This window comes from Borostomias antarcticus (genome assembly GCF_949987555.1).
Source record: "Borostomias antarcticus genome assembly, chromosome: 13".
NCBI classification, from domain to species: Eukaryota; Metazoa; Chordata; class Actinopteri; order Stomiiformes; family Stomiidae; genus Borostomias; species Borostomias antarcticus.
This window is the reverse complement of record NC_140246.1, coordinates 7,687,798-7,708,777: the sequence shown is the minus strand read 5'-3', so window position 1 is coordinate 7,708,777 and position 20,980 is coordinate 7,687,798. Positions and strand designations below refer to the sequence as shown.

General features: G+C 47.2%; 1 protein-coding gene across 1 annotated transcript in view; it reads right to left on the bottom strand.

Annotated features, from left to right (window-relative positions):
• Nucleotides 1-5,455: 5,455 nt before the first annotated feature.
• Nucleotides 5,456-20,980, bottom strand: part of tulp3 (TUB like protein 3) — a gene marked incomplete at its 5' end in the record, with an annotated part of 21,742 nt that continues 6,217 nt past the window's right edge. Inside the window, 9 exons of the mRNA XM_084447867.1 lie at nt 5,456-5,614; nt 5,856-6,027; nt 6,246-6,344; nt 6,913-7,030; nt 7,247-7,359; nt 8,496-8,687; nt 8,880-9,013; nt 12,007-12,219; nt 13,524-13,689. Coding sequence (XP_084303993.1) covers nt 5,481-5,614; nt 5,856-6,027; nt 6,246-6,344; nt 6,913-7,030; nt 7,247-7,359; nt 8,496-8,687; nt 8,880-9,013; nt 12,007-12,219; nt 13,524-13,689 — 1,341 coding nt within the window. The 3' untranslated portion in view covers nt 5,456-5,480. The remainder of the gene's footprint in view (nt 5,615-5,855; nt 6,028-6,245; nt 6,345-6,912; nt 7,031-7,246; nt 7,360-8,495; nt 8,688-8,879; nt 9,014-12,006; nt 12,220-13,523; nt 13,690-20,980) is intronic.

Here is a 20,980-nt window from a genome sequence, read left to right as displayed (position 1 = left end):
CGGCCATCGCTTCATTGTTCATCTTGTTATTTTTGACTTAACATTAACAACAGCTGTAGGCATGGTAGGACCCATGGTGTTCAATCCAACATACTGAACATGGTTCCTAAGTCAAAACTAAAACACAGTGCTTTACAATTATCTCTCATACATAACTCTCTTACCTGAAGAGGAATAATTTAGCTTTTTCTATATTTCCGAGCTACGTTTTCTATTTCTTTCAGATTGCATGTCTTCACCGTGAATTTCAACACCATGACGGTGAGATCGACAAGCAAGAGTGTGAGGGCCATGAGCCGTCTCTGCAACACCGCTGACCCCACCAGAAAAGTCGACTTTCCCACCAAGTGGCATATCTTCTGGTGGGACGACAACAACTGGAAGGAGTACAAAGAGGTTGGGGCATCACACACACACACACACACACACACACACACACACACACACATACACACACACACACACACACACACACACACACACACACACACACACATACACTCACACACACACTCACAGATACACAGTTTGTCATTTCTATCTACAGTATGTCTTCCTCTGTGCCTATCTCTGCTTCTCCCTCTCTTCCTCTGTCTTCCTACTTTCACTATGAATGATGCTGAGCCTCACTGACGGTGGTGACCGTGTTGTCCATGGTGAGGAACGTAAGAAGAAGAAAGCGTCAGAGATGTCATAAACACGCGTTCCGCCCGGAGCTGATGCTGCACCGGGAGCCAGAGTAGAGCTAGAATTCCATAGGAGTGGCTCCCGCGTACGAGTGCGACATATCTGACGCTTCCCTCTTGGTACGTTCCTGGGTCCGTGGCAGGATGTGTCCAGGCTCCTCCTGCAGAAGATGAGCGACGGAGAGATCGAGTGTCAGCTTCACATTGGTGGCCGGCGTTATGAGGTGGACTTTTTCACCATGATCCAGACCAACGTCACCACAGGCTTCCGGCGGAAAGTCCAAAGGAGACCTGCCTACCGCTCGCCAGTGCAGCTGCATCCACATCTGAGGTACCTGTCCAGGCATGCCGTTTGTAAAACCGTGGCTTCTTGGCGGTCGACTTACAAGATCTCCACAGAATAGACATTTCCTTTCATGTGTTTTACCGCGGTTAATGTTGAGAACCTTCTTCCTTACTCCAATCCGTTCCTCATAGAGCTCATCACATGAATAGGGAATAGGCAAGTGTTCGTGAAGTGGGACTTATATCAGGCCCCCTGTTGAAAGGATCTTTGACATCACAAAGCTCCTACTGTATATGCTCTTCCTACACAGGACAGGCATCTTGAGTGGGATCTTTCCCACTCCTACTGGCCCCCCGGCGGTTAACTTCAACGAGGACCCCCTGGCAGAGTTCCGTACCTGGTACCCCCCAGTGTGGGCCCCCAACCCGGAGCAGAACAACAGCATGGTGGAGGTGCCGGTGCTCTCCCAGGCCTACCAGAAGATATACAGCCTGTTCCACCAGACCATGCCAGAGACCAAGTTGGAGATCCTCAGCGTCTGGCAGATCCAGAACGTCCTTCACTGGGACAAGTTCCAGAGGTAACCAAGGCAGTGGTTTGGAGTGTGGACGTTCTGAACGTCTTAGGGTAAAGTGAGGGGTCAATACAGACAGCTGGGCAGTGGTCAGATCTATTTCTTCACTAGGCTTACACACAGTGCATGCTTACAGAAAGTGCTTATCTTGTATTGTCAGGTCAAACCTAAGAGTGAACTTTGTTGTGTAGTGATTATACCCTGATGCAAGTTACCAACATACTCACTTACGTTCGTGACCCCTAGTGGAAGAAAACTCTGTCTTTATTCAACATGCATGTTGGAGAGAGATGATACTCAGAGCCAATAATAATAAAACTGTCTTTATTCAACATGCCTGTTGGAGAGAGAGGATACACAAAGCCAATAATAAAACGGTCTTTATTCAACATGCCTGTTGGAGAGAGACGATACACAAAGCCAATAATAAAACGGTCTTTATTCAACATGCATGTTAGAGAGAGACGATACTCAGAGCCAATGCTAAATCTCTGGTGAGTCTTCACCTCAGACAATAGTCGTACAGCAGAACAGAATCAACAGCAGGGTGGGGAGTTAGAGATACAGTAAAATACACATAACAGTAGGTACAGTTCATCAAGGCCCCATATTTCTCAGGTCACGCTGTGAATGGTGCATTGAGCCACAGTGACAGCTAATTAAAAGAATCAAACATGACTGACCAACTTGATTTCAACCTACTGTATAAACTCCTACACCCCCTAGACACAAGGAGCACATGAAGCGTGACTCCAAGCCTGGGGAGACCCTAGAGAAACACCTCTTCCATGGCACTCCTGCAGACAACATACAAGACATCTGCCACAACAACTTCGACCACCGCATCTCTGGGGGCAACTGCGCGTACGGTTGCGGCACGTACTTTGCCCGCGACGCCTCCTACTCCAACATCTACGCAGAGTCCAACGAGGATGATGTCCAGCACATGTTCCTGGCCAAGGTACCCTTAGTAATTTCCTTACTTTACTTTAATAATTAGTCTACTCTGTACCCCTGTACTCGTACTCTGCTACTGTATTACTGTATTCGTTGGTTGTAAGTTCGTACATTGTCATTGTTGTCTGCACTCTTCTTGTATTTTTCTGTACTTTGCTACTGAATTACTGTTTGTAAGCAGGGCACATCTATAACAGAGACCTGCTCTCAGTATGTATGTCTGTGTGTGTGTGATCTATCTATCTATCTATCTATCTATCTATCTATCTAATCTAATCTAATCTAATCTAAAGGTGCTGGTGGGGAAGATGTGCCTTGGGAAGTCCAAATACCGCCGCCCCCCACCCGTCGGCAAGGAGGACTGCAATCTGTACGACACCTGTGTTGACAAGCTGCTAGACCCCTCTGCCTTTGTAGTCTTTGACAGATGCCAGTGTTACCCATACTACCTCATCAAGTACAGAGGCCTGCCAACGTTGGTAGATATTGTATAGTGAGAGGGAGGATCCAGGTTGGGGTGGTGGGAGTCTGTAACCATTGTTCATTGGTACATGTTCACCTTCACACTTTTTGTTACCCCAGTTCAAAGGCTACTTCGATCAGATGGAGCCAAATTGAGTTTTTGACATGAATCACTTCATAGAAGACGTGAGGTGGGAAGAGATTCATGATTTTCAAATGCAGTAATGTTTTTTAAATGTTAAATTATTTAAAATAAAATTAGTTTTTCTTCTTGTTAATGAATAAATAGGTTTTATAAAGCATGTGTTGCATTTGTGTAAATAAAACCACCAAGTCTAATCCACATACAATAAATCATTTATTTACATCCATACTTCTGAAATCAGGTACAATAGACTATGAATAGAATGTGATTTACCAAAAGTCTTGTAGTAAAAGTTCATAGTTCAAATCATTTGTACAAACCATTCCCTCTCTTTTCAAAAAAACACAACTTCCTTCAAGGTACTGGCACACACATAATCGGTACATTAAATATCGTTTTTTTTCTTATTCTCTCAATCATCCAAGACCATTCCAATCCTCATAAGTTTTTAACATGTGGAGGTCATCATATTAAGAGAACCTGTTTCACAGACCAACACTGAATGTAAGCCTAGGCTAGAAGGTGCCATTAAATTGACAGGCAGGTGTTGTTGGACTGAGAACATGCAGCCACCATGACCTTCAAGATACATGTCCCGTCTGGGAGAGCCAACTAACACTCCCAGATACATTAATATGCAGTGTTATGGAATCTGAAATTAATTTGGAATGGGTGGTTAGACCTTATTTTGGCATGACTTGAATACAGGCTATTCTATTGTACTCATGTCCTGAAATGACATTCAGTTGACATTTTGTGGTATTTTCAGTTCCTGTGGAAAGTGACTAAACATGAAGGCTTCAATTTATACAACAATAGAATAAATCCCTTTATCTTTGCTTATGTACTTTTTACTGAGCAACTCAATTCGTTGTTCTGTGAGGTTTAAACATGAAGTGGTCGTAAGACATCACAAAAGTAGCAAAAATACATTTCACAAAAACAAACACAAAGAATTAGAATACATTAGTTAAGTAATATTCTTCTCAGACTAAACAGGAACACAGGAAAGTGATAAGAGCTTCTGGCTATGAATGCGTCGGGTACATCTGACACTTTTCTGCAGGTGGACAGCCTTTAAAACCTACAGAAATCCATCTGCAGCGATTAGCCAAAGCAAGCACTAAACACAGCAGCCGAAATATCGGAGAAATGAAGTAAAGGGCACAAAAATCCAAATAGAAGGCAATAGAAGCAACATAACAAGCGGTTAAAAATTCAACCGGTACAGACAAAATGCAAACATTATTTCCGGGCAACAAATCATCCAAATCTGATACAAATGACTGAGGCATCTTTTTATGGATGGTCTGTGCTGGAGTTCACCTCTGTAGAGGGCCCATGATTATTTCACTCTGAGTCCTCTTTCCCTTTCTCTCACCAACTGACAATTACTGAGGCAAAAAAAGCAATGCAAACAAACTAATTAGAAGAAAGTTAAATACTACTAAACAAAGGCGGTGCGATTCCTTCTTTTCCCTTCAGAGGAGGGTGGGGTGCGGGAACCCCGTTCCCGGTGTCGGTGCGATACGGGTCTCGTGGTCAGTCGGGTCGCTGGCGGGGGGGAGAGAAGTGGGCATGGTTGGTGGCGGCGGGCGCTGTGGTTCATGGCTCCTCCCAGGCAGTGCTGCTGGTGAACGTAACTGGACAGGGAAGCCAGGCAGCTGGTCCTGTGAAGGAAGGCTCCGGAAGGCTCCGGGGCAGCGTGTGCGTGTGAGCGTTTGCGTGTGTGTTCTGTTCATGTGCTTTTCCCTCCGCCCGGGTGGGGACAGTGAGATGTAAGAATAGGCCGGACGACGACTCGTGAGGGTTTGTTGCAGAATCTTGGACTAATATCATTTGTACAACATTCCTATAGTGTTACAGCCTAAGCAAAGGGAATGCCGGGATGTCTAGAGAGTTGATTGCCACAAGTCTTTGATCAAAGTCCTCAAATCCTCAACAATGGCCAGATGGCCTCTCAGAGACTGGTTCTGACCATTAGGGTGTGTATGGGGAGGGGGTCAGCTCAAAAGAAGAGGTTGATAGCACCTCTCTCTCAGTATGATACTGAGATGGGTCTCAGGATGAGAAGGGTGTAGAGAAGAGCACCAACTCCACGGGGGGTTTGATCCTTTGATCTTTTGATACTTCCATTGGATAAATGAATGTTTAGGGGTGTATCTAAGTTACAGTATAAGAGTACAGCGTCTGTAATTCTCTTAGCTTTTTGGGGTACTTTTTGCCAGACTTTGTGTCTTGCTTGGAAAACTTTCCTCCACTGCAGTGGTGGAATTAAACTCTTATGCAACTGAGAAAGAAGGTTATTTTTTTTTCTGTTTATGAATATTTCCACAGCAGGGGTCATCGCGCTGGAGCGGGAGGTGGCAGTCACTCGCAGGCCAGTTTGCTGTCAAAGCTAGACAGGCCAATGGCGAAGGCTTGCAGGGCACACATGGGGTAGTTGTAGTCCAGTGTGAAGACGTCTTCGGCCACTCTGCCAAACTGCATGACGATGTAGTCAGCTGTCGAGAGAGAGAGAGGGAGGAGAGGTTTGCACACACCGTGTAGCTTAACCATCACTGCTCAACGAACAAAGAATGATTTATGGAGCGATTGAAATGGAGAGAGAGAAGAGACGGAGAGAAGGAGAGGGAGAGAAGGCACAAAGAAAGAAAAAAGGAGAAAGAAAGGCCGACCGAGAGGAAAAGACTGAACGGAGAGGAGGGAGAGAGAGAGACGGAGCGCAGAGTAGACTGGACGTACGATCGTTGTCGTGGACAATCTGAAAGTTCTTGACGGAGGCCTGCGTGACGCGGCCGTGGAAGTTGAGCACGTAGGACTGGGTGTCGTCGTTCCACACCGGGGCCTTGTTGTGCAGCTCGATCAGGTTTTCCAGGGAGTGGTTCTGCCACTTACTCAGCAGGGTGTCCTGCTCCTACAATACACACACACACACACATACACACACACAAACAAACAAGCATTTCACTATACATGGTGAACATATTATGTACATATGACAAATAAACCACCTTGAACTTAGAACACAAACACACACAAACAAACATAACACAAATGGTGATAATTCACAGGAGTGTTGTAACTGGTGTCAGAAGTGAACAGAAGAATTGATCTCGGGGGTCCTGGACTCACGCTGGCGGGGCGGACGGGGACCCTCTCGAAGTTCATGTTCATGCCGGGGATGATGACCGTCATCTTCCGAGGACCCTTGAACCCCAGCACGTTCGTCTCCTGCAGGAGGACGCCATGGTTTTTAAGTATAAAGACACAAGTCTTACTGGCTCGCTTGTCTTAAGGATCACTCAAGTGTGTGTGTGTGTGTGTGTGTGTGTGTGTGTGTGTGTGTCGGTGTTAATTTTGGCAGCTATTTAGATTTAGTCTTAAAACAAAAATGCATGTAAGTTTTAGTCACATTCAAGTCATTTTATCCTTCTTAATTTTAGTTTAGTTTTAGTCAACTAAAACTCATTACATTTTTGTCTAGTTTTAGTCACATTTAATAATCCATCCTAGAGTCACATTAAACTCCTTCCCTTCCCTTCTGTTCTTCTCATGCCCAGGGAAACCATGTCAATAATAGTCTAGTTCAGTACTTAGGTTGTCCACTTAGGTGTTCCTCCAAGCCAGCTGATTACATGGCCTTTATAGTATATGGGTTGAGCACACGTACTACAGCCGCCACCACTGTTATTTAAGTCTCATCCTCGTCTCGTCTTAGTCATGGAAAACAGGTCGTTAACGCATATTTTTTGTCAGTATTTTCGTTAAGTAAATGAACACTGTGTGTGTGCTGACTCACGTAGCAGATGGCAGCCAGCTCTTGCCGCGTGTTGCTCTCCTCCAGTAGCGTCCCGGGGTTCTTACAGGGGTTGGTGCCGTTGTCGTACACAGTAAACTTGGTCCCCATGAGGTTCGACCTGCGGAGGATGAGAACAGCACAAAGACGTCATCCATGGGTCTCTCATGTCTAAAGATGTTTTCAGATGCAATAACCCTCCGTACCCTCTGAATCCACATGGAGAGAGTACGTGGTCGCAAAGACTGAGGAAAAAATAGCTCTCCAAGCCTATAGGCGTACATTATTTAGGCAGAATATTCCTTTAGTTGACATGAGATGCAGGTGAGTTTCGTACCTCAGTTTCCCCATGAAGCTCTCACCCTCCCGTGATAGGTCGGTGGCGTCCACTGAGATCAGGTAGTTGGATGTCTTGCTCTTCTTCCTCTTCCTCCCCGCCAGCAGGAACAGCTGGTTTTGACAAAAGACAACACGTAAGAAGAGGAATTCCATGTTTACTTGGTAAAACCAGGCCAGGTCCAGCCTGGCTTATGTGCGTGGCTGGCTTGTTTCTGTTCAGGACTGGTCGAACGGAAGCTAGTCACATCACTGAAATAGCTGTGAATTGAAATGACATGAAATAATGTCTGATAAATTAACATAGGTCTTGTCGCCTGGACACATCAGTTCCAATGCTTCCAATTCTAATCCAGCACAATAAGAGTGGGAAAGCCAGTTAGCTCATGAGCTCACAACAACTAGCAGCAGCTTCCATAGCATAAATGGTAGCGGTCAGTGGCTAAAGCAGTTACACTGATGATTCCTGTAACGTTAGCTATTTTGCTGCAATTGGTTCAACTTCTGTTTCGGACAAAGGTAAGGGATAAATTAGATTGGAGTGAAAGGATGAACGTTTGGGGTATAGTCCCATAAAGTCCTCCCCGCCGGGGCCTTGAACCCCCGTCTCCGAGGTGGGAGTCCTATGCTTTCACCGCCACTCTACTTGTGCAGTGGAGATCGGCAGGTTGATTTTGGTGTGCTGGGACTACTGCCTTTTGTGGTGCCAACAGAGAAATGCAACATTGACCGGAGGGAGGGAGGGAGGGAGGGAGTGATAACCGGACAAACGCTATTCTCGGTGTGCTGGCTTACAGCCATGCACAAAAAAACACTGCCTCTTGTGGTAGGTGCGCTGGTTAACAGCCATGCACAAAAAAACACTGCCTCTTGTGGTAGCAAAACAGAACTGCAGGTCAACAACCTGACAGAGGGAGGGAGGGAGGGAGGGAGTGACAACCAGACATTTGCTATCTTTGGTGCGTCGCCACGCACAAAAACATTCTACCGGTTCCATATTGTTCCTCTATCTCCTTCCAAGAGAAGCCAGTACACTACATTCAACCAGTGCCCTAGAGATGCCCCCAGAGATGCTCTCAGAGATGCCCCCAGATATGCTCTCAGAGATGCCCCCAGAGATGCTCTCAGAGATGCCCCCAGAGATGCCTTTAGCAATGCCCTCGAAGATGCTCCCAGAGATGCCCTCATCGATGCCCTTCAGAGACACTCCAAGAGAGCCCCTAAAGATGCCCTCAAAGAAGCCCGCTCACCCTCTTGCCATCTTCTCTCTCCATGTGCATGAAGTAGGTGGGGTACAGGCCCCGGTCCATGCCCTTCTTGTCCCTGGTGATGCGGCATTTGACCGTGACGCCGCGCGGTGCGGGTCGCAACACAAACTCCTCCAGGTTGTCCACCTCGACCAGGGGGCTCTCCACCGTGGGAGACCCAGGGGTCACGAGCTCCTGAGGGACACACACACATTAACACGGTGATATGATGTATAGAGGTATCTTGCCAGCATTTCTTCTACTGAACTAGCAATTGCCAAGTTCCTCACAGCCATACAGTAGCTATGAGAAATATTTCATAACAATGGGCCAGGGTATCGCACAGCGCAGAAGCATACATTGGACGGCAGCCGTCGCGGTTCTTACTGTGTTGGACTTGGTGCTGGAGGCCGACGCGGGCCTCGTGGACTCTGTGTTCGGGGACAGGGAGCGGGTCCGGTCCTCCTCCTCGTCCTCGTCCTCCTCGCTGGCCTCGTCGTAGTTCATGCTGCCCGACAGGCCTGGATGGAGGGAGAGGGAGGCAGACACGGTTCAGGCTGACAGCGCACCCCGTCTGGGAGATCAGACAGCCTGCGTCTCGAATGCTCTGGTTCCCTGTACGCCACGCAGAGGAGATGATCCCAGGCAGCCAGTCAGAGCACGGCCGTGTTCGTCCACTCCAGCGCTTCTTAGCCCTTTTTTTGCTCTAGGATAAGAGCTTTGCTATCGTTTGGGCAACTAAGTGATTATCAGTCTCGGTTAAAGTGATGAATTTCAGGAAGCTTCTTAAAATATGCAGCTTTGAACCTTTGAAGTGTGACAACCAGAGATCAAAGAACCGATGCAACGTTGCTGCAATGGGGACGGCCGAGATGAATATTAAATTTTACTGAGTGCCTGTTTCGTCAGCTCTTAAAATAATCAGTACTGCTGTCTCAGTCTTTTCCGAGGAGTCAAAAAGTAACTTGCAAAGCCAACGCTCACCTTTAAAAACAGACCTGTCAGCCAACCAAAAGAGTGACGAGCGAATGTGAGATCTGTGAGCCATATCATGGCTGTGAGCCATATCATGAGGAAAATAACACATTGTCCACTATCCCACAGCGCGATGGTGTAGTTTTACCATTAGCCTCTAGTACCTCAGTAATTCGTCATCCAGCACTGTATTCAAGTGGACAACAAACTACATCCACACAGAGCACAGGGTTCAAATGTGAGGGTGCACCATGACAATGAGGGCTTAATAGGCTGATTACAATCTTACTTTTGCCTTTCCTGTTTTTTTAAGCATTAGCCTTGCTGCCTAATAGCTTTACAGACAAAAACGGACTATTATTAGCCGGTTTGAGCCATTAGCTAGCTTAACCTCGATTTCTGAGGGGTTTTGTGACGAGAGAGATGTGTCTGAAATCCTCTTTGTGTGCTTGAATCAGCAGAGCAGACAAATCACATCTCATGAGTGGTCAGACAGGCGCCTGGGCCTGGACAAGACAGGCGTCAGATCATGCTGGATGTATCAGCCAAGACTTTGGCAAGTGCTACGGATTATTCTAACGAGCACTAGAATAATTGTAGGGGGAGAAAAAGCAGATTTTAATGTAAGCAGGGCTAAAACAAGTCTGAGCTCTGGGAATTACAACTTTGGCTGCATAGCGGTAGCTCATTAGTGAACAGCTGCATTAGTAAGTAAGTAGTACATTTGGAGTAATGTGAGGCATGGACATAATGCACAACTCAACGGCAGAGAAAGGTCAAATGGTTAGGATTGTCATTTTAGTATAAGCACTCTGTTTAACCTGGGTGCGTTTAACCTGTGAGTGTGAGAGAGAGAGAGAGAGAGAGAGAGAGAGAGAAAGAGAGAGCGTGAGAGAAAGATAGAGAGAGAGACCATATCCCAGCACCCTTACTCTAGCCCAGCCACCAAAAGGCTTGCTGCTCTCCACTCCTGACTGGGGCAGTTTCCCCCTGGCAGATGGGGGCACTCCAGCCCCTCCCCTGACCCCTCCTCCTCCGGACCAGCCAGCTGCACCACCCAATCATGGACGGGTTCAGGGCCAAGACAAGACTGCTATTGAGAATATTCACGTGTACACAGAATTGTTCCCTCAACCCCTGGAGATTTGTCTGAAAGTCTTAAGTCGTGCCAAAAATGAAGCACACATTCCAAAAATGTTAGTGTCAGCTTAACAGTGACTCCAAAGCACCAATTATAACGGGCGTCCACTGACAGTCTTTCTGCTTTACACATTGAAACCGTAGATAGAAACTTGCCAGCATCCCAGTTAAAGCTTCTCCTCTAACTGCAAATTAAGTTGATAACAGCAGAAACCAATGTCACTCCAAAGTCAAATCTATTTATTACTTTGTCAAAAATAGAACTATGTTCATTTTATTACATTTGTGGGGGTGGGAGAGATGAAAAAGTAAGGGGCAGGCTAGAAATACTCTGAGAGGCACCTGAGGCCAGTTCCAGCACTAAATCCAGGTCACGCTGATGAATGCTTGCATTATTGAGAAGGGGCATGTCACCTAAGCTTCTGTTGCAGTCTGAGAAAAAGATGGATTCATGAAAGCTATTTCCAATATAATAGCCTAATATCCTTTCATCTGACCCTCAGGTTGAAAGAAGTGCGGAGTCTCACAGACTTAATAAGGTATTATGAATCTCATCAACATGAGAATATCAGATTATCCAGATGTAGCATATTATTAGCATATTTAGCTCATTGAGCATCTAGACTATGAGACCATTACTTACTGCAGAGTAAAAATACTAGGATAACAGTTACCCTAAACCATGACAGGTTGGTGCTCTTCTAGAAAGGGAGGTGTAGTTAACAAAACGGATGCGAGCCCTGCGCGTCGGTGGCGATCGGCTAGTGTAACGACGCCGGTAAATCAAAGCACTCCGGCGAACGCAACGCGTTTTTTATGACCCGTATCTCGCCGATGCGTGCGGCGCCATCAGTCTCCCCCTGATGTTAAACCACAGGGCGTGCCAGAGGGCGGGGGCGGTGAACGATCCCTCCACTGCGCGGTGTTGCTCTGACAGCCGAGGAGAGCCCCGGGCCGGGACCCACACCAGGCTGCTTGGCATTCGTTTGCGGAGGTGGTCGGCGGCGGCGGTGTTGCTCGGGGGAGTCGGCGGGTAAACGATGGAGGCAAACAACCGGGCCGCTCGCTAGACAGCGTGTGCCAGATAGGCTCGCTCTCCGTCTGCGTGTTGCCTCTGTGTAAACAGGAACGCTCAAATCAATTCAGGCTCCGTTCCCGTCCACCCCATCACTCCGTAAACAGTCCCTGATAGCTCAAATAACTCAAATACACCCTCGGGGTGCTGCTGGGATGAGTCAGCTCAGCAGAGCTGGTAATCATCTCGTCCCCCTCCAGCCCCCAACCAGGCCCCCTTGTTCTCCAGACCTCCACCCCCATCCAGGCCCCCTCGTTCTCCAGACCTTCAGCCCCCACCCAGGCCCCCTCGTTCTCCAGACCTCCAGGCCACCCCCCCCCTCACCTCTCTTCTGCAGCAGCTCGTGGATGTCCGTCTTGGGCTCCAGCAGGGTCTCCGTATCCCCGTCCCTCTCTGGCTCCTCCGCGGGGGGAGACTGGGGCTGGGCCTGGGCCTGGGGCTGGACCAGGGGCTGGGACTGGCTCACCGACAAGATGTGGATCTTGGTGCCCAGGTCCGGGGCCTCGGAGCCCAGGAAAGCAGCGGGGCCGTCGATGCCTGTGGGACGTCGAGGGGGCGGGGCATTTCAGGAAAGGTTTCATTAGGTAACTAACTTTGGCGTTGTCTGAACCCTACGCTTGCCGTCAGCTTCCCTGTTAGCTAACACTCTCTAGCGGCTTCTTCGTTTCTGTTTTTCCGACATATCCTTGTGCGACAGACCTGTGCTACGTCAGCTGGTGTCAGCTAAGCTGAGCTGAGTTGCTCTCAACGGCCTCTTCATACGTGTTCTGTGTGGACTAGGTGCCCCCGTGCTGTGTTGTAGCTGACTAGGTACCCCCGTGCTCTGTGTTGTAGCTGACTAGGTAGCCCCGTGCTCTGTGTTGTAGCTGACTAGGTACCCCCGTGCTCTGTGTTGTAGCTGACTAGGTGCCCCCGTGCTCTGTGTTGTAGCTGACTAGGTGCCCCCGTGCTCTGTGTTGTAGCTGACTAGGTACCCCCGTGCTCTGTGTTGTAGCTGACTAGGTACCCCCGTGCTCTGTGTTGTAGCTGACTAGGTGCCCCCGTGCTCTGTGTTGTAGCTGACTAGGTACCCCCGTGCTCTGTGTTGTAGCTGACTAGGTGCCCCCGTGCTCTGTGTTGTAGCTGACTAGGTGCCCCCGTGCTCTGTGTTGTAGCTGACTAGGTATCCCTAGCTGGCCCCACCCTTGCCTGAACAACAGAACGCTCCTCTGTGTCTCTTCGGGCGACTCTCTCCCTCTCTCTCCCTCTTCTCTCTCTCTCCCTCTCCTCCGAAAGCCTTCCTGAGCGTCGGGAAAAACTCCTGTCTGGGAGTCTCCTCCACTATTCTGAAGAGACGCCCCTCCACATGCTTTACGACTGGGGGAGATGATTACACACACGTGGATGGGATACACACACACACACACACACGGATGTCTCAGTTTTCTTACACAGGGAACAACACGGTGGGGAACACTCATGTTATATATTTCTGCAGCAATTCCGCCATTCTAACTGCTGAGGCGCTACTTGTGTCCGTCAGTTTCTCCGTCTCTCTGTGCTCTACCTTGCTCAGCCAGTCCTGTCTCCTCCTCCAGAGTCAGCTCCATCACCGGGCCCCAGCATGCACCTCTCTGTCCCTGGGCGCTAGTCGGCCCCTGCTCCCACCAGCTCTCTTTCCACTCCCTCTCCCTATCCACTACTGACGCGGCTAACACACGCACACACACACACACACACAAACAAACGTACAGACATGCAAGTGCGCGCACACACACACACCAGGCTCGGTTATACCCCCAGACGGACGCGGACAGACAGTAACGCCCAACCCGCCTACAAAGACCCCCCGGCCGCCGTACCGTCCATGATGACGTCGCTGGTGATGCTGAGGCGGGACTCGACCAGCGGCGCCTGCTCCTCGCTGCGCCGGGGCCTGGAGCGCCGCGGACGCGCCTCTGGGTTGGGCTGCACCATCATCAGGGGTTCCTGGCGCTTCCGTCGCTGCTTCTGCTCCAGCAGCGCCCTCTGCGGACAGGGGGGAGAACAGCAGGGGTGAGTGAACGGCGCTTTACTATGAAGGCCTCTCATTCAGCCGTTCACACACACGTTCACACACCAGCCACAACCTCTCTCCTCCCTCACACCCCGTCCAACGCTCTGAGCTGGACATTACTGACGAGACACAGGTCTTGGATGTCACATTCACACAGATGCAAAGACAACTCATTCATCGCCGCAGTCCCTCTGAGACACGACTAGAAGGCCAGTCACTGTTTCACGGACAAATTATTTGGTCTCAGTCTGCTTCAGATGTGCACTTCTAATGTGAAGTCATGAAACAGGGAACCAACCAGAGACACTGTCATGGGTGGAGGTGGTTAGCAATGTTCCTATGGAAACAGAATTCTCTAGTGAAGTGAGGTGGATCCTGTCCTTGAAATCCTTTTCTCTTCCCCTCCAATCTGGCTAGAGAGAGAGAGAGAGAGATAGAGAGAAAGAAAGAAAGAAAGAAAGAAAGAAAGAAAGAAAGAAAGAAAGAAAGAAAGAAAGAAAGAAAGAAAGAAAGAAAGAAAGAAAGAAAAATATTGTGTGTGTGTGTGTCTTCTTCAAATCACACCACAGCGATAGCGAAGGCGGAATTTCCGCGAAATGGGTACGGAAACGTCAGACACACCCATGTCACCTTTGGGTGCCTCAATAATGTGCTACCGGCAAGCTACTCAAAAATGACAGCATAATTATAATTATTATTGTAAAATAGATAGTTGCTTGAGTGGCAACTGGTAGTGTGCTGTGTCCTGATTTTAAACTGCAAAAATGCACAAAAAAACACAAATTCCGATTGACGCCTCGCTATCTCGTGCCCCCTCGTTTTTTTGGGTTGCATGACGCCCCTGAAGGCTACGCACATAAACTGTAAGAAACTGGGCTACCCTGAAATGGCAAATGGACATCAGTCTACCCAGTCAGCATTAAAGAATGTTGTGCGTCTTTTATTTTGTGTCCTGCAGCCTTCTGCCGTGTTATAAACTACTATGTGATTCACTAGCTCTGTGCAATGCTGGTGTAACCGAGGAAAACGTGGAGTAGCTGGTGAAACTCTACCCTCAAAGGAGCGCAGACAGTCCCTCCAAGAGGGACGTCCATATGGACGCAACTGTACGGGCTACAATGGTGCCATGACCCGGATGTCCAGTGGTGTGTGGAGTGAGTTCGGAGGGGTGAGTGAAACCGAGGGAAACGTGGAGCAGCTGGTGAAACTCACCCCTCAAAGGAGCGCCGACAGTCCCTCCAAGAGGGACGCCCCTAGTGGCGCAACTGTCAGATCGTCCACTTGCCAAAAGGGAGAGACAGGTTCTAATCCTGCCCTGATCACTGCGGTCCCGCATCCCCACCGGGGTTAATGGGTAACACTGGCCTGGTAACCCCGGTGGGGACGCGGGACAACAGTAAGCGGTCTCTCTTTCGCTGAGCCGCTACTGTCTACTCTACGCAGAGGAGGCCCCACAATGGAAAGAACCTTCCCCGTCTCACGGAATCAAAATCAGTCAAATTTCCCTCCAGCAGCCCCTGTCCCCATTCGGGCGGACGAGGGGGGGGGGGGGGGGGGTTTACATAACCATGTCAATTAGCGGGGCTGCATCAAAACAAGCACTGTTTGGTGATGAAGTGAGCTGGAAAGCGATGAAGAGGGGCCCTCGTCCGCCTCGTTCGATGCCAACAAGGCTTTCACAGCTCATCGCAAGTGGCGCCAGCGCCGATACCTGGAACGCGCGCGCACACACACGCACGCACACATACACGCACCGACTCACAAACACACTTAATATGCATATACGCACCTGGTGATGCGCAGAAAGCATGCAGCTGAGTCACCCTGGGGTATTATTCAGATTTAGCCTATCGCTAATGAATATATGCAAATGAGGAAGAGATGAAAGGCGGCATAATCTCTGTTCAGCCAGGGGTCTGGTTTGCATCTCAAAAGGCTTTGTCTTATTAGGCATGGGGCTCACATTCGTATATGGCTACTGTACATGAAGCAACAAATGAATCAAACGTCACGCTGAAATATTATCATCAAGACCAGATAGTTAATCTGTTAGTCTCATATCAGAAACATCCTTCTAGACCTGTGGAACTTAACACAAACACAAATCTGAGCTATTTCTCCCCATGCACATGAATCAATCTGGGCCGAGGAAACTACAGGATTACGGAGACTGTATGGAACTTTTAAACCGTCACGTGTTCCGGTAATTTAAACTGCCACGCGTCACGTCATTTTCCTTCCCCCTCGTTTGTCACAACAAAGGGTCTATTTTTAAGCGAATCCACCGTTACCCAAACATTTATTTTTCTCTCAGACCGACCGTTTGGCGTTGTGAGCTGGAGGATGTGACTCCGTCCACTCGCACATAGCCCATCCTGCGTGAGTGAAGGCATGGAATAAAAAGAAGACAAAGTGAGCTAATGAACATAACACATGATAAAGAGGCTCGTTGAAGGATATGTCCACATGGGCGGAAGTGTGTCTTGCCAAAGAGGCCCCTAACAATGATATCGTCAGGATGGGATGAGATAGGGAACCAGCCTGTACACACACAGAACAGCACGCAGGCACGTACCGCAAACTTAACACCCTGGCGGTCCCTCCATCTGGTACAACAAGACAAAATCTCATCCAACGCTGGCAACACTGCATGTGCCTTAAGTTCTCAGAATCATACACGCAGGCACACACACACACACACACACACACACACACACACAAACACACACACACACACAAGAAGTCAACCAGTTACACAGACTGAACAGACAGAATCTGAATTACAGTAGAAAACCCACCCGTTCCATAGACATCCTCAAGTCGAGCGAGAGCGAAGTGCACGGATTTCTCGATGGACCACGAGCTCAGGGTTCCAAGTTGGGAGAGGCCCCAGGCAGCTAAACTCTCCCCCACTGAGGAGCATCCCTGTCAGGCAGCGCTCCGTCTCCCTGCCCCTCCTTCTGGGAAGATCAGAACGCCTAGAGCCTGTCTGGTGGAGTGTAGTCGTTCTCTGCTCCGCGGCTTATCAGTGTGTGTGTGTGTGTGTGTGTGTGTGTGTTTAGAGAGCTAGAGTGTGGTTGTATGAGTGTGTGCACGGTCACTGACGCTAACTGAATCAGTGGTCATTAGCGCTCCAGGTCTTTGGGGAGAGAGAGAGAATGAGTGAGAGAGAGAAAATAGAGAGAGCAGGAGAGAAAGAGAGGGGAGACAGAGAGGGAGGGCAGAGAGAGAGAGAGAGAGAGAGAGAGAGAGAGTACACAGGAAGGAGAGGGGTGCAGCAGTTACAATACTCGTAGAGTGCCGGAACCAGTAACAATTGGGACCAGAGAGGTGGGGCTACTCCATCCAATTTAGTCACAACAACTGTGATAAATATGGCTAGGAGGAAAATTAGGGATGTATAGAAATGGGCTACTGTACAAATAGAATGCAAGAGTTTTAATAAAGTAATATATTGCAATTCATTTTTGCAACTATTGCATTTTATATTCTATTTACACTATATACACTATATATATACTGTATATATATATATATATATATATATATGAAGAGTTCATTTGCAAAAACATATGTGCATTTTGAAACATTCTGATAAATCATTTTTTCAATCAAATGTCAACATTAAATATCAATTAAATAACAGTTTGATGGTTTTGATTACGTAAAGAAGAGTCTTCTTTATTTAATCAAAACAACCCAACTGTTATTTAATTGATATTTAATGTGACATAACAATTTAAGATTTGATTGAAAAAATGATTTATCAAAATGTATCAAAATGCACATTTCTGTTTTTGCAAATGAACTCTTCATATATATATATATATATATATATATGTTACGGTCAATGTGAGAAAACGGGGAATGTGAGCTTTTCCCGGTTATTGCGCACATTCCCCGACCTCGCGGGGAATGTAGGAGAAACATGTTCGTTTCTCACATCTCCCGGGTAATGTGCACATTCTCCGACCTTGCGGGAGATGTGAGAAATTGGTTAGTATTTCTCACATCTCCCGCAAGGTAGGGGATTGTGCACATTAACCGGGAAATGCTAGCAATTCCCGACCTTGCGGTAAATCTAGGAAAGCGCAACCGTATGCAAAACCTCTGCGCAGCCGGGTGGTGGGAGAGGGCTTATGTGACGCCTCAGAGGGCGTGCACCATAAGAGGCACCCACGGTAGTTGGGCTAACGTTACTGGCGCACACCTGTGAGAGATTTTTCGTCTTTCTTTCGGCTAGCTAACGTGTAGGGTTCCTTTGGAGGTTCCCACCTTCCTGTTGTTGCGATTTTCATTTTGCGTTTGTTAACTTGATCACCAGTGTAGGCCTATCCTCCTAATACTACTCACACTGTGTGCAGCATAGGCTATATTACTGTTCAAGGTAGACCACAGACTTATTAACTGTAGGGGAGGACCGGGACGAATGAAACACTTTTTGGTTTGATCAGATTTACACAGAAATTAATAAAGATGGAGATTACATTTTTTGATGATGACAAACAACTTGTACATGTCCTTTACTAACCTATTAGTTGTAAGTTTGGTTCTGTGGTGTAACAGTTCAATTCAAGACGGCCGAGAACAGAAGATGTGCATCGTTTCTCTTGTCCCTGCCGTGCGGGGCGAGTGAAACAGAGGAGTGGGACGAGTTAAACAGTGAGATTGTTTTGCTTATTGTGTTGCGTAGCCTCGCGGCTTGTAGGCTAATTATCTTAACTTTCAACACATGTATAATTAGACCCAATTTAATGTTTCCATTAATGCAATTGATGCTATGTATTCGAAAACCATGGGCAAAATGTCAAGCGCCTCTCGTTCTAAGCGCACGAGCCCTCTCCCACCACCCGGCTGCGCAGAGGTTTTGCATACGGCTGGACTTTGCTAGATTTACCGCAAGGTCGGGAATTGCTAGCATTTCCCGGTTAATGTGCACAATCCCCGACCTTGCGGGAGATGTGAGAAATACTAACCAATTTCTCACATCTCCCGCAAGGTCGGAGAATGTGCACATTACCCGGGAGATGTGAGAAACGAACATGTTTCTCCTACATTCCCCGCGAGGTCGGGGAATGTGCGCAATAACCGGGAAAAGCTCACATTCCCCGTTTTCTCACATTGACCGTAACATCTATATACATACGGGTGCGACCAAAAAGTCCCCGGATTGTGTCAGCCACGCTCATGTCTCTATTTGAATTGAAAAAACAATGATATCCCTTTGTTTCCCTATATCTCACGACTATTCTGGTATAATATTGTTCACCTCACTCAATCGGTGCTTCTGTGACAGGCTGTTTTGTAGAGTGTCGCAGGGGTAGCTTGTCACAGTTGTGGCACTTTTCTCTACCAACTCCCAAAACTCAACAATTGCATTTGTTGTCAAAGAGGAGGACTTTGCCAAGTGCTTCCATGGGTGGCAAAAGCGAATGCTGAAGTGCATTAACTCTGGGGGGGACTACTTTGAGGGGGACAATGTGTAATTTCTCTACAGATTCTGTAATAAAAATGTTTTGAGAGTGTACTTTCTTTATTGTAATAATAAAATTGTTGAGTTTTGGGAGTTGATAGAGAAAAGTGCCACAACTGTGACAAGCTACCCCTGCGACACTCTACAAAACAGCCTGTCACAGAAGCACCGATTGAGTGAGGTGAACAATATTATACCAGAATAGTCATGAGATATAGGGCAACAAAGGGATATCATTGTTTTTTAAATTCAAATAGAGGCATGAGCGTGGCTGACCCAATCCGGGGACTTTTTGGTCGCACCTTGTATATATATATATATATATATATATATATATATATATATATATATATACATACATACAGTATATAACTGTTCTCTGGAATCTAATTTTGTGGTAGCCCAAATCCTTACTAGTTTTCAGACTAACCACGCACCACCCCTATAAATTAATTACGTTTTATGGGCACACACATTCACTCACACACACTGGGATGAGGATGTGAGTGTAGGAGAGGCAGTGTGGGAGCTGAGCCACAGTTCCACATCACGTACATGATGACGCACGCGTCTCTTCCCAAGACAGCAGGCCTGAGCACAACCCCCACCTCTCTGACAGAGGAGACTGGGAGACTGGAGACTGGCTGTGCTGCTGGCTTAAACCTAGTTGGGCCAAGCTGATACTGTAGAACGTGGAAGTTATGTAAATAACTTCCAATAAGTGGAAGTTAAAGAAATGTTATTCTTTATGCTTGCTTCATTACATGACATATTGCTCATGCTTGCTGTTAAATGAAGTGTATTGTGTTTGCCTATGGTTGTATAGCAGTCAGGGATGAGTTCTATGTCTGTCTATGTCTGTCTATGTTCTCCTGCCCTACACAAGGGTGCTGTGACCTGCACTGTGACCTGACTCCGTCCCCACCAACGCAAGACAAGATCATCTCCTCACTTGCTGATTCATTTTGTATCATGAACCAAGGTTTCTGATATTGTCTAGTCATACAGTATCTGGCTGGGACTGCCCTGGTTAGAGAGAAACATTGCCATCACTGTACTCTTTCTCTCTTCATGCACATAAAATAAATTATGTAAATACTTATGTAAATACTGTCTGCACAGGTTCTCCATATTGTTTATTAGGGATGTCTGAATTCATTTCAAGAATGGATTGTTCATTTCTTTCACAATAACCTCTATAGAACCATTACAAAAAAAACATATGAAGACACTTCATATCAAAAAGAGATTTTTCTTTTTGTGCGTGGCTGTAAGCCAGCGCACCATAGATAGCGTTTGTCGGGTTTCCACTCCCTCCCTCCCTCCGTTCCGTTGTTGACCTGCATTTCTTTGTTGCCACCACAAGAGGCAGTAGTCCCAGCACACAAAAATAAATACACTATAACATCCCATACTTCAAAGTTCCTTGGTAGTTTATTTTTTATTTTTAAGGAAATGTACAGTCTGTTTTGCAGATTAATTAACTGTGTCAAACTGATTACAGAAACTAGGTGACCAATTAAGTGACCAATTAAAAGTCCCATTGATATACTAGACTTGTGCTTACTGTTATGTCTGTCTCTGTGTATGCAACTCTGTGTTTTGTTTTCTGCTCCTCCTGTTCTTGGTCCTACTCCAAGATTCCTGAGTGGATCCAGTTATATTTAATATAATTCAAAGCATTTTAATAAATATGAGCATTGTGATTTGTCATTTGTGTTTGTCACTGGATGTTATAGAAGTTATGTAAAAATGTGGTTACCTGGTGGTGCTATGTCAGCTATTGAATT